Genomic DNA, 12780 nt, shown 5'->3' on the forward strand with positions numbered 1-12780 from the left:
AAGCAACTCGTTTGGCAACCTTCTATTTTTTTTAATGTAATGTGCGTGAGAGGACAGTGTCCATCTGGCTATTGCATCTGTAAACCAACTTGAACTAGGATTAAGTTATACAAAGGAAATACATGTCCTGTAGCAAGTTTTCAGAACGCAGCTGATTTGTTTTTATGCCAAAAGCATGTGTAGAACTGTCATAAACTCCAAACCTTAGCCTGTATACAGTAGCCTTAACTTCCAAACACAATTAAGTGACTTCTCCATTGACTTTGCTTGTCAAAAGGTTGCAAAAAGTGATCACATGACATCAGGACACTGCAACTGTCACAAGTACATGCCAGTTGCCAAGTGTCTGAATTTAGATCATGTGACTATGTGGATATTGCAGTAATTGTAAGTGTAAAAATGGTCATAAGTCACTGAACAAATGGTTGTAAGTCATGGACTACCTGTACTATCATTTCTCTGAATGGCTTGCCAGTCTTCTTAACCGTCAAGAAGTTCAAAAAGCAAATTGAAAAATTAACCCACACTTGTTGAAAGCAGATACCGAAATACTCAAATCTATTTCTCCCCAGTTTTTTTTAAAGAAGCCAGATCCTCAACACATACCTTTTGAATATCAGAGTCACATTTTTTCTAAAAATAAAACAAAGCTATGAAAGCAGAAAATGCACAGAATGTGACTAAAACTACGTTCACATTTGAATTGAATTCATTGGCCTTGGAGTCTTCTGACATTTGAGTTGAAAAGCAACCTCAATACTAGTCTGATTTATGAAAATCTTCATAAATATACTTCGTACAATGTATGTTTAATGTATTTAATGCACATTCAAATTCAAAATATAGAATTTTAATGTAGCCATTGTCAGGTAAGGTATGATATAGAAGTAGTTCAGTATCCATAGACAACAGTTGAAAGAGAAGCTGAGAGACGGGATGGAACAACTTGCCATGGCCAACTCACCATGGAACTTGCCATGGCCAACTCACCATGGAACAACTCACCGCCAGATAATCTAATTGAATTTAATTATTTAAAATAATTTTAAAATAATTTTAATTTTTGTCATTCAAATTTCACTTTGTTTCTCCTTTTGCACCCTTTCTTTGACATTAGCACCGTTTCTTTGACATTAGTGCAACTCTTGTCCAATGGTGAGTTGTCCCATGGCAAAATGGCTGTGATGAATTGGCCATAGTGAATTGGCCATCTCAAATGATCTTTAACTATCTTTGCATTATTTGTCATTTTCACTTTAATGATCACATTACAATTCATAATGTGTCTTGAAACATGTAGATGTAGTTGCTTGTGAAGGGATGATACCCTAACCCTCACCTTCCCTTAATTCATAATTTAACTTTCAAGATACAGTAGGATCCAGATAATATATACAGCTATGTTAACTGAATTTTTCTCTTGTTTATTTTTGGCATGGAACATTACATTAAAAGAAGCTTCTCAAAGCCATTTTTTTAAAAAAAAAACACCTTACAAGGGTAGTATTTTATATTTGCAAAATCTAATGCAAAATTAGGGGGGAAATTATTAGATTGCATCAAAGGTGGAGAGTAGAGAAGAGATTCGGTCTTCTATCTATTCTCAGTACTGTAGTATGAACTGTTGCCCCACTTCATATATGCTAGTAGTCTGCTCTAATATTGGAAGAGAAGGTTAAGTTAGGTATAAGCAATGGTAGCTTGGCTAGGATGTCTGAATGCAAAAAGGCAACGCCTATCATATATTTTGAGCAGCAAACTCTCTGGATTGGTGCTCATTTGCAAGGTGCTTCTTTTAAATTTGCTCTCAGCAGCAGCTCTACTACTATTTGTTCTCTATAGGGCTGTAACAGACATTCCTTCTTGCCTTAACAACAAATACTGGGCCATCTATCTTTCAGGATGATATAAAGCACTGCTCTGGTTCTTTAGAAGATATGCCGCGAGGCAGTTGGACATCCAGTATCTTTGACCTGAAGAATTCTGCAGCTGACTTTTTACTGCATTCACTCCTGGTGCGCACTGCTATCGAAGAGACTGACCGTCGTAATGAGGAACTACGCAAGAAGAACCGGCATCAGGAGATCTTGGCCCTTTACTCAGCCCCCGATGAAGTGAGTGGAGATACTGAGATTCCCTTTGGCCTTCTATGGAACATGGTAGGATACAGCAGATGGGAGCCACATGAGCCTACAAATGTACATGTTTGCACAAAAGAAATAGGCAGCAGGTTAAGTGGATTATTTTTCCATGCTATGGTCTTTGCTGAGTTTTATTTATTCATTTATTGGATTTGTATGCCGCCCCTCTCCGTGGACTCGGGGTGGCTCACAACAAACATAGAATACATAGTAAAACAATTTGATCCAATTAATTACAATTAAAAGACTTAAAAAGATCCTTTTGACAAAGATTTAAGGGATTCTATTTCCATTGATTATGACAACAAAGGGAAGTAATCTTCACTAAGTCTTCATAAGTAGTACTAGTGGTGGTAACTGGCTTTGCATGACCTTACATTTTCTCTTTATGAAACCTTGGGTTGGTCAATTTTTGCATCCCAAGGTCATACTTACTTATTTTTAGTTGCTTATTTGTTATTACCCTTTAAAGTAAAAATTAACCAACCAATCAATCTTTATTCAGTCATAACCAGAAGATAAAACACTCACTAATTAACATAAAAAGAGAAAAACATAACATTTTAAAATATTTTTTTTAAAAGAGGACATACTACAGCATATTGTAAAAATTATAGAGCAATACTTAGCTACCGTCAAGCAAGTTGATTGCTTGACGGTAGCTAAGCAATACTTAGCTACCGTCAAGCAAGTTCAGATTGATTAGATAGTAACAGTTTAAGATAAGAGTCAGAATGACCAGGATGCTTAGTGAAAAAATGAAGAGAATAATTCCTGATGGAGAGGACAATAAGAAATGGCATGATCGATCATTTCAATTATTTCTCCATCACATGGGACAGTTCAAAAGGAATATTGGTATCTCTCTTCAGTAACAACTGTTGGGAGGGCATTAAATCTAGCCAAGAATAAATCCCATCTAAATTTCAGAATCATTAATTAGTTTAGGTATCTGGTTGGCGGGAGAAAATCTGCAGAATGCTTCAAGAATAGGCATCTGGGTAGAATTATGAATTTGGTTGCGGTTCTAAATTGATGGCCCATTGTCTGAGATCAGCTAGTGCACATTCACAGCACACCATTATGAAAGTTGCTCAACTAAAGCTATGAAATGGCAATTTAATATGTAATGCCTGGCACCAAGAAAACTGAACGTTATCAGTCATAGTTAAAGGGGTCAAGCCAACAAGGGAGGAAACACTTAAGCCAGTAGGAGAAGATATAACTCCAAGTAGAAGTTTTTATATTAAGCAGGCTGCAATGAAGCATCACATTTTGAAAGCAGCAAGATACTTGACAAATAAATCTGATAAACATGGATTGAACTTTTTCAAGGGAAATAAATGACCTAAGCAAATAAAGGAGGAAAAAGTTTGGAATGTTGTGCAAATAAATGGAAAGGCTAATACAGGTTAATTCCATAATATTTTATGAGCTTTCAAAGTCTCCATCTCTCTTAGCCTCTGACTCACAATTGGCTCAATAACATATTTGACTTTGGCTTCCCAGGAAGAGGCAGCAGAACGGTGCAGCATCCCAGATATTCCAAAAGAGCAGTTTGGGCAGAGGATCTTAGTGAAATGCTTGTCTCTGAAGTAAGTCACAATTTCTTGGCAATGTAGAGCTGCCAAATGTCAGGTAGCAAAAATGATTGAATGTAGAATAAAATTGAGCTTTTTAATGTTGTTTTTGCTTAATGGTACTATGCAAAAAAGGGGGCCAAAAGATGCTACCTGAGGTACAGCTTCACATGTACTGGTTTTGCTGGAGAATGCACATGTGTGTGCATTTGCTGCCATAGTGTGAAGGAGTTACATTATCACTCAGTTCTGTTAACATAGCAGACTTCTGTGATACATTGCAAACAGGTAGCTAGCAGAGTAACCTGAGAAGAAGTTACTTTGTTTTTAGATTCATATTCCTGAGCATTGGAAACTGCATGCTCCTGGCAGCCCAGCCTGCCAAATTGATGCCCAGAAATGCTGTTTGTACTGCCCACAAACTTAAGATGGAGATAGAGGGAAACTTCCTGGTATGACCAATCAGAAATTTCTCTCTCTAATGGATATTGATTGATAGAAAAAATATGGGGAAATGCAAGATGTTACCTCTCTCCATTACTACACATGTCAAGTTTGAACAGCCATTAATTTCTTAATGTTGTGTAGGATTTCCCACAAATTGATTATCTATAGATTTCCATTGTTGGGTGACTGCAAAATCCTCTTAATTTATCTTAAAACCATCTATACTTGTTTAATAGTAAATTGCATTGAAATCTGTGTTCAACTATTTGATAAGAAATGGTAGAAGAATGCTTTATAAAAAATTATTGCTAATTCTGATTCATACTCTGAAGAGCAAAATAATGTGAAAATGCTTTGTAGGGAGATTTATCTTGGAATTTATAAGGGCCAACGGTACTTAATATCAGAAAAGTTCATTTATCCAATGGCAGATGAGCATCTTGTTTCAGTTAGATGAGGACAAAAACAGGTCATATTTTGCTTATCATGGCTAGAGGAGTGTCAGTGGTGTTGAATGTTCATGATTCCTTTTGATGTAGAGCTCCAGATTCTTAACCATTGTATTTGCTAGAGCAGGATAAGATATTCAACTTTTTGCAATGATGGCAATTCCTATTCATTTCCATGTATTAGGTTTGAAATAGAAGTTGAACCCATCTTTGGATCACTGGCACTCTATGATGTGAAAGAAAAGAAAAAGGTACTTCTTGTTTCTGATTTTTCTTGGGTAATGACAAGAATGTCGGTCTCTGTACAGCTAGAGCTAAGTTCAAACTGAAAAATAATCTGCCAGTTAAACACAGCAGAATGGCTTTGACAGTCAGTTGCAGATTTTATATTATGTTCTTTCTGATATCCTAATTTGATAGACATGGAAAGCGTTAACTGGATTGCTCTGAAGAATTGAAGAGCCCATTCTGGATTGAGCGGCATATAAATGCAATCAATCAATCAATCAATCAATCAATCAATCAAATTCAGGATGGATAGCCAATTAGCACTTTCTTAAGACAACATGATGTAGGTTCATTTCTTCCCCTAAATCTGTAGCTATTTATATTTCCCCTCTTCTCATGGAGAAGCAGAAACATTTAGACTTTTGAAAGAGAGAGTTTGTCTCTTTAGGTTCAAGCAGCAAGTTCTCTGTGATCCTTTTTTCAATTACAAATTGCAAAGAATGAAGGATGGATCATCTGAGCTAAGTAGATGATGCATAGAAATAGCAACAGAGAATTTTCCTTCATGTAGATTGTATCTTATTTAATCCCCTTTCAAATTCCCGGTGACTTCCGATGCAGTAAGAAACTTAGTGGGCTCCATGTGCTGCTAACTTTATCATCCATGTTTCTGTCTTTCTCCAATTGCTCTCCATGCCCTATTGGGCTTCCCATTAAAATTGTTCTGATTTTTTATTCTGTGTGATGTATTATTTCTTGTAATTTTTCTGAAATCACTAAATAATGTATAGGTCCCTGACCTGTTGATCACACTTACCATATTTTTGGTGTATAAGATGCACCTAGATTTTAGAGGAGGAAGACAAATGGTGTAAAATTATATTGTTTAATAAAGTTGTCAAGTTTGAAGATCCTTGGGTTAGGGGTTAGGAGTGCAAGGGTCTTCAAACCTGGCAAGTTTAAGGCTTGTGGACTTCAATTCCCATTCTGCCCCTCCCCTCTAGCCCAAGTCCGCACCTCCCCTTGTGGCCTGCTGCCACCCCCCTGACAGAATAGTGCAAATGCTCTCACCCTAGGGGGAAATAAGGATGGGTCGGCTTACCAATGGCAGGGGAGCTCCTCCGTGCAAATCGTGCCTCTTCTCCTGCCCCCAGTTCGGATGCCAGCAGGGAAGCTGTGAGGAACGCCCACCACCAGGCAGGTGAGACGGGGCGCGCAGCGACAGCTGCAGAGAAGCAGGCGGCCGTCCCCTCAGTGCTCTGTGCATCCAGCTGATGGAGGAGGTCCGCGGGGTGGCCCTGATCATCCGGTGGGAGGGGACTCTGCTTAGCGAAGCTGCCTCAACCGGGGAGAGGCGGTCACTGCCCAGCCCCTGTCACAGTTGCTCGCCCAAGCCGCTTTTTGGCCTGCCGGGAGGGTTCCTTGGCCAACGCCTGCTGGTCTCCTTCAGGGAGGAAAGCAGCCAAGAGCTGCTGGGTGGTCTTGGGGACAGCCGCCGCTGAAGCAGGGGAAGGCTGCTGCTGCCGTTGCTGACCCACACCCAACTCCCCCCATGCAACATCCGGTGCATAAGACACACCCAGTTTTTGACGCACTTATTTTGAAGTAAAAAGGTGTGTCTGATACACCGAAAAATACGATACTCTCCATTTGAGATTTCCATAGTCCTACAAAATGTGATATCACCAATAAAATTGTGCTAGAATTTTCACTTCTGATTTCCCCCCTGTTGTGGAGAATTAAAGGGCAAAATGTATGCCTTAAGTCTTGTTGAGTTTTGAGCATCCTTAACACCCTTTAATTTTCTTATCAAATCAATAATTATTCATGGCTTGAGAAAGGTTGTCTGAGAAAATGGTTAAAATAAGAAAAACAAATGCAAAACCTTTATCTGGCTGAATGCCATTTGTTATTCCTGTTGCTCTAGGCAGGGCACAGGAAACAAATGTAGCTCCAAGGCCAAACCCATTATTTTCTCCTATGCTGAAACATCCTCTGGATATTAAGCAGATCTCACAGAAAACAAAGGGAATTGCTTGTGTTCCCCTGTTGTTATATGAAGAATAGACCCAAGTATCTACTAAGAATAAGACAGATTATAATATTATGTTTGTCAGGGTTGCAGTTAAAAGTTGTTCTTATCTGTATACTGAGATATTACCTTTTGTATTGTTTTGATTGCTGTGAAGGTCATGGAGAGATTTGGTAGCATTTTTTACTGCTGTCTTTCTCTCTATTTTGTAGATCTCTGAAAATTTTTATTTTGATCTCAATTCGGAACATATGAAAAGCCTTCTCCGAACCCACAGCACTCATCCTGCTATCTCTACACTTGCTCGTTCAGCTATGTTCTCTCTTACACATCCTTCTCCAGAAATATTCTTGGTGATCAAGGTGAGATATTTGTTGCCTTTTTAATAGTCACACTCGCAGACATTCCAACAAATGCTGGGGAGCAAAGATGACTGTATAGTGGTCTTTGACTTTCGCGGGGGATATGTTCCAAGACCACCCCCTCCCTCCTCCATTCCTGGTTTTACTTACCCCCAGAACCCGCAGGGGCAACGGGGTGGCAAGCTGTGGCCTTTGCTGCGCTTGCTGCCAGTGTCTCTCATGGCGGCGGCAGCACCGGTGCTCAGGGTCAGGGCAGGGGAAGGGGAAGCTCAAGGCAAGAGGGATCCAGGCCAGGACTCGAAGCTGGGATTGGGAGGTTGGACGCTACCACTAAGGGAAAGAAGAGGTGGCGGCGGCGGGCGGCAGTAAGGCTCGGCTTCAAGTGGAGCGTATCAACGCTCCGAGAATTAAAGGGGAGGGATCGGGAGGCTGGGGTGGAAGCAGGACGGCTGAGTGGGGGGAGAGTTAAAACGCACAGTATTGTACATTGGGCAGCTGTGGGGAAACGTTCAAATGTTCAAAAAAAACATGGAGTATTTTTTTATTAATATTTTTTGAAAACCTAGCTTTTCCGCGAAAGTCGGACCTGCGAAAGTCAAGGGGCCACTGTATATACCATTATTTTACATGAGTGCATAACAGGATAAATGTTCATACATCTATGAAGAAAGCATATATTTTGGAGCCCCGGAAACTAATGGATCTCAATAAAGTTTGATTCTCTGAAATTGATGGATGTCAATAGTTGAAAGTCAAGAGGATGCAGCTTTAGTTTCCTCCAGTTATTTGTTTGGAGAGGAGAGACTCTTCTAATCTGCTCTGAAAATAGAACATCAAATAGACTAGCTAGCCATACAATGTACTTTCCTAGGAAACACCTCCTATGTTCTTCCAAGTATTTCCTAAGAGCAACAGCAGCTAAAAATCTTTTCTTGTTAAGTAGAAGGTAAAAGATGCACCCACTTCCTCTGATATGCCATGCACCCTGTCTTTAAAATGTAAGGAAAAGAGATGCATTTTCTTAAATCAGTCTGATTTTGACTTTCCAGGTTTCAAAAATATTTGGCATTGAGATGTTACTTCTGAACCTTCTTGTATGCTTTTCAAAAACAAGGGATATATTCATAAATCCTATGTAATCCTTTTACTTTTTTCAGCTGAGAAAATAGGAATTGGATAGAACTCTCAGTGGGAGCACTTATTTCTAGGCTTTTTTAAAAAAGAATGTTTCCCCCTTTCCCCCCCAAGATAAATTGTTCCTTGGGTTTTTCACTTGTCCACTCAATGCTTTCTGCTTTCAGTTTCCTAAAATGATTACATGGAGTTATTTCATGAAATTAGGATACAATTAAATACTGAGAAAGCATGGTATGTTCTGAAGTTGAAGTCTAGTTAAGGATCCTCTCAAGATTCCCTGTCAATGAAAAAATAATTAAATACATTGTAAGTAAAGAAAGTATCTCTTGTCACATATATTGTTCCAACTGCCTTCACACTTTACATATCATATTAGGCTGTTTAGGCATTTCAGACAGAGTGAATGCATAGTTGTTTTCTACAATTTAGATGCTTTATTTCTCACTATCTCTCAAATTGACATAGTATCTGCTCCTTTCAAGGGATAATCACTTTGATTCTTTCTTATCAAACTTCAGAGTGTGAAGAAGTGTTCAGTGCGTGATAAACTGCATTATGAGGCAAGATGTGCATTTAAGTGGAATGTACACCTAGTCTTTGACTTAAAACCACAATTGGGACCAAAATTTCTATTTCTAAGTAAGGCAGTGAGTTTGCCCCATTTTACAATCTTTTATGCCAATGTTCTTAAACAAAATAACTGCAGTTGTTAAGTAAACGACACAGTTGTTATGTAAACCCATCTTACCCTATTCTTTGCTTGTTAGAAGTCAGCTGTGAAGTTCACAAAGGGTGATCAAGTGACCTTAGGATTCTGCAGTCATTGTAAATATATGCTGGTTGCCAAGCACCTACATTTTGATCAAGTGGTCATGAGGATACTGCAACAGTTGTATGTATGAGGACAGATATGTTAGTTTTTTCAGTGCTGTTTAATTTCAAACAATCGCTAAAAGAATTGTTGTGAGGACTAACTATATTAGGTTTCCGTTAGTGATATTGGTGGGAATGTTTATTCCATGAAATTGTGTCACCTCTGGTTTTGTTAATGCACTATTGAAGAACTGACTCCCTCTTTATAGTAATCACACAGTTCATAGGTTCTCTACCTATATTTAATCTATCTAACATCAAACAACAGCTGGAATGACTATAGGGACTCTTTCTGGTCAGAAATGATGACTGCATAATTAATAATAGTCAGTGACAAGGTTTGATTCATGGGCTCAGTTTTTCATTCGTTCATTCACAAAAGAATCCTATAAGTGAGTGTGAAGTCACAACTTTCACTTTTTTCACATTCTTTTTTTAAACTATGTCTTTGCATATTTAGCTCAATCTTGATTACATTAAGAGATTTGGGATATAGTTTCCTTGGAAAAGGTATATTACTATTACATGTAATATCCTGTCTTCTGAAAATGTAACCCACTTTAGATTCCATCACAAAATCAGAATTTTACCACAGAGTTAATGCATACATTATTTTTTCATTCTAGTAAAAATTAACTTTGTTAATAAATCACACTTGTCACTCCCGTTTTGTTTGGTTAGTATTGAAAAAAAGTCATTTTTGAATATATTCTGAATAATATTGTCTCAGTTCTAGTTTTCAAAGTCATTAAAAGTTGGCTTTCTTGTCTTGTAATGAATGGCACTTGAGATGGTGCTCTAAATATCTTGATTTTAGTCTTAGGAACTTCAGGATATCTTAGATTATTTCTTCAAGATGTCTGTTAGTTTTGTGTCACATCATGTAACATATTTTCTCTTTCATTATAGCTAGAGAAAGTGTTACAGCAAGGGGATATCAGTGAATGCTGTGAACCTTACATGGTCATGAAGGAAACAGATGCTTTGAAGGTAGATGAAATCCAGCACAAATAAACTGACAACTATGTGTGTAATTCCAAAAGAAGAGAACATAGGTAGTTGAGGGTTGAACTGTGGAATTCTTGGTTCTCTGAGTTTGGGGGTTTGTTGCAGACATTTCATTTCATTTAATTTTATTAGTGTGGGGTCTTTTGCCTGTTTATATATGGTAGCTTGCTCTGCCAGGCTTTTTTTGGGGTGGGTGGGTGTATTTTAAAATGGATGGCTGTCTTATGTAGGACAGACCGCTTAATTTCATCTGAATTTTCTAGTCATTTTCACCTGAATAACAATATTTTGTCATTCAGAATGATTATTTAGGCAGCTTTTCCTAACACAGTGCCTTCAGCTCACAGAATTTCCTGCCATTTTGCTTTTTGAAGCCCAACACATCTACAGAGCACAAGTTTGTTTAATCTGTGATAAGCATCAAACAATTAGAATTGAAACACAGTGATGGTGTTTTCTGCTTTCAGAACAAGGAGAAGTTGGAGAAGCTGCGAGTAGCAGGAGAACAATTTTGCACCCGGTTGGGGCGCTACCATATGCCATTTGCCTGGACGGCTATCCATCTCATGAATATAATTAGCACCACTGGGATGCTTGAGAGGGATGCTTCAGATTCTGAAAATGGTTAGTCATTTAAAGCTGAGCTCAATACAGAAGAATATGCATTTGCATAATAATTTGTCATTGAGTGCTGTTCTATTTGTTTTGATATTTAGGTCTTGGTCCCAAGATAGCATTGGAATGAATAATTTCTCTGTGAGAATGTATACTGTGCTATAGGTCGTTTGAGTGAAAGATAACAGAGGGTAACAGAATAACAGAGTTGGAGGTCATCTAGTCCAACCCCCTGCTCAAGTAGGAGTCCCTTCACCATATCTGACAAATGGCAGTCCAATTTCCTCTTGAAAGTCTCGATTGTTGGAGCTTTCACAATCTCTGAAGGCATAATGCATAATTATTATTATTATTTATTAGATTTGTATACCGCCCCTCTCCGTAGACTCGGGGAAATGGAAAAAGCTGACCTTACAGCCTTAAAGTACTGGCAGTTATTTGTGCTTCTCAGTTAGTGCACATTGCATTTCTGCTTTATGAGCTGCACTGATTACCAGTATGTTCCCAGGTGCAATTCAGAGTGCTAATAAAGTATAAAGCATACATGACATGGAGCCAGGCTATTTCAGGGTCATTTCTTCTATCTGGTAATGGTGGGGAGACTTTACACTCACTTTATTCTTTATCCACTTTAATAAGTCTTTTCCCCCAGGAAATTGCAGGAACTATAGTTCCATGAGATAGTAGAAATTTATCTGATGAGTGGCACAACCTATACGTATGATTTATAAACAAGCAAACAACCCTAGCTCCATCATATTTCTCAAGCTTCCTCGGCTATGCTTACTTTTATTTTCTAAGTGGCTTCTGATACTTTATATGTTTCAATTTTTTTTTACTTTGGGGTTGTTGTTTTTAATCAGTGTAAGTGTTTCAGTGGGGAAGCATTTAAATGAGACTCCACTTTAATTAACATACTTTTTAAAAAATTACTGGATTTATATGATTTCCCAACTTCACATGATTCTATTTTTTTAATAAACTTTATTGATTTTCATAAAATTGACGAACAAACTTACAAACATTAAACATACAGCTGGGGTTACAATTACCCCTCTCATCTTAGAAGTCTATTTGTATACAGAAAAAGAATACACTATTAATTCCTTAAATTCACATGCTATTTTAAAGAATTTTGTTCAAACATTATAATAAAAAGAATAAACAGGAAAGAAGAAAAAAGAAAAAAAAGAAATCATTTAAATATATTTATACTTTTCCATGTCATTTACATTTTATTTTTATTTTTGTTTATCCACGTATATACCTTGTCCCAAATAATATAAAATTCTGATTCTTCTTGGTTATTCAACCGTCTTGTCATCATATCCATCTCTGCGCAATCTAATATTTCCTTTACTACCTCTTCTTCTTTGGGGACGTTTTCTCCCTTCCCATTTTGTGCATAAATTATTCTAGCCGCTGTCAAAATATGGATTACTAAGTAAAAAATATATTTCTTGTATTTCTGCTTCCTTATGCCTAATAAATAAAATTCTGGGTTTTTTTTTAATTTCTTGTAATATTATTTCTTTTACCATTTTTTCTATCATTTTCCAATATAACTTGGCTTTATCACAAGTCCACCATTGATGATAATAAGAACCTATTTCTTTCTTACATTTCCAGCATTTTGGGGACATATTGTGAAACATTTTGGCAATTCTATTTGGCTGGAGGTGCCACCTATAAAACATCTTAATTTGATTTTTTTTAAAAATGAAATTGATTTTGTCATTTTCCAATTTGTAATCCAAACTTTCTCCCATGTTTCTACATCAATTTCTCTACCTATGTTTTTACACCAATTTATCATATTATCCTTTAAAGTCAAATCAATATTTTTATATCCAATCGTATATTTATATGCTTTCCCTATTAATTTACTTTGATTTGTGGTTAACAAGT

At 37.4% G+C, this 12780-nt stretch overlaps 1 protein-coding gene across 15 annotated transcripts in view; it reads left to right on the forward strand.

Annotated features, from left to right (window-relative positions):
- DOCK6 (dedicator of cytokinesis 6) overlaps positions 1-12780 on the forward strand; it is a 280141-nt gene that overhangs the window by 73594 nt on the left and 193767 nt on the right. For all 15 annotated transcript variants that reach the window (XR_011558174.1, XR_011558175.1, XM_070741668.1 and 12 more), the window contains 6 exons: positions 1902-2114; positions 3651-3736; positions 4802-4868; positions 7090-7239; positions 10159-10239; positions 10725-10881. Coding sequence is in view for 13 of the 15 variants with exons in the window: in XM_070741668.1 (XP_070597769.1) it covers positions 1902-2114; positions 3651-3736; positions 4802-4868; positions 7090-7239; positions 10159-10239; positions 10725-10881 (754 nt within the window). In the remaining 2 variants the exon portion in view is untranslated. The remainder of the gene's footprint in view (positions 1-1901; positions 2115-3650; positions 3737-4801; positions 4869-7089; positions 7240-10158; positions 10240-10724; positions 10882-12780) is intronic.

This window comes from Erythrolamprus reginae, chromosome 2 (genome assembly GCF_031021105.1).
Source record: "Erythrolamprus reginae isolate rEryReg1 chromosome 2, rEryReg1.hap1, whole genome shotgun sequence".
Classification (NCBI taxonomy): Eukaryota; Metazoa; Chordata; class Lepidosauria; order Squamata; family Dipsadidae; genus Erythrolamprus; species Erythrolamprus reginae.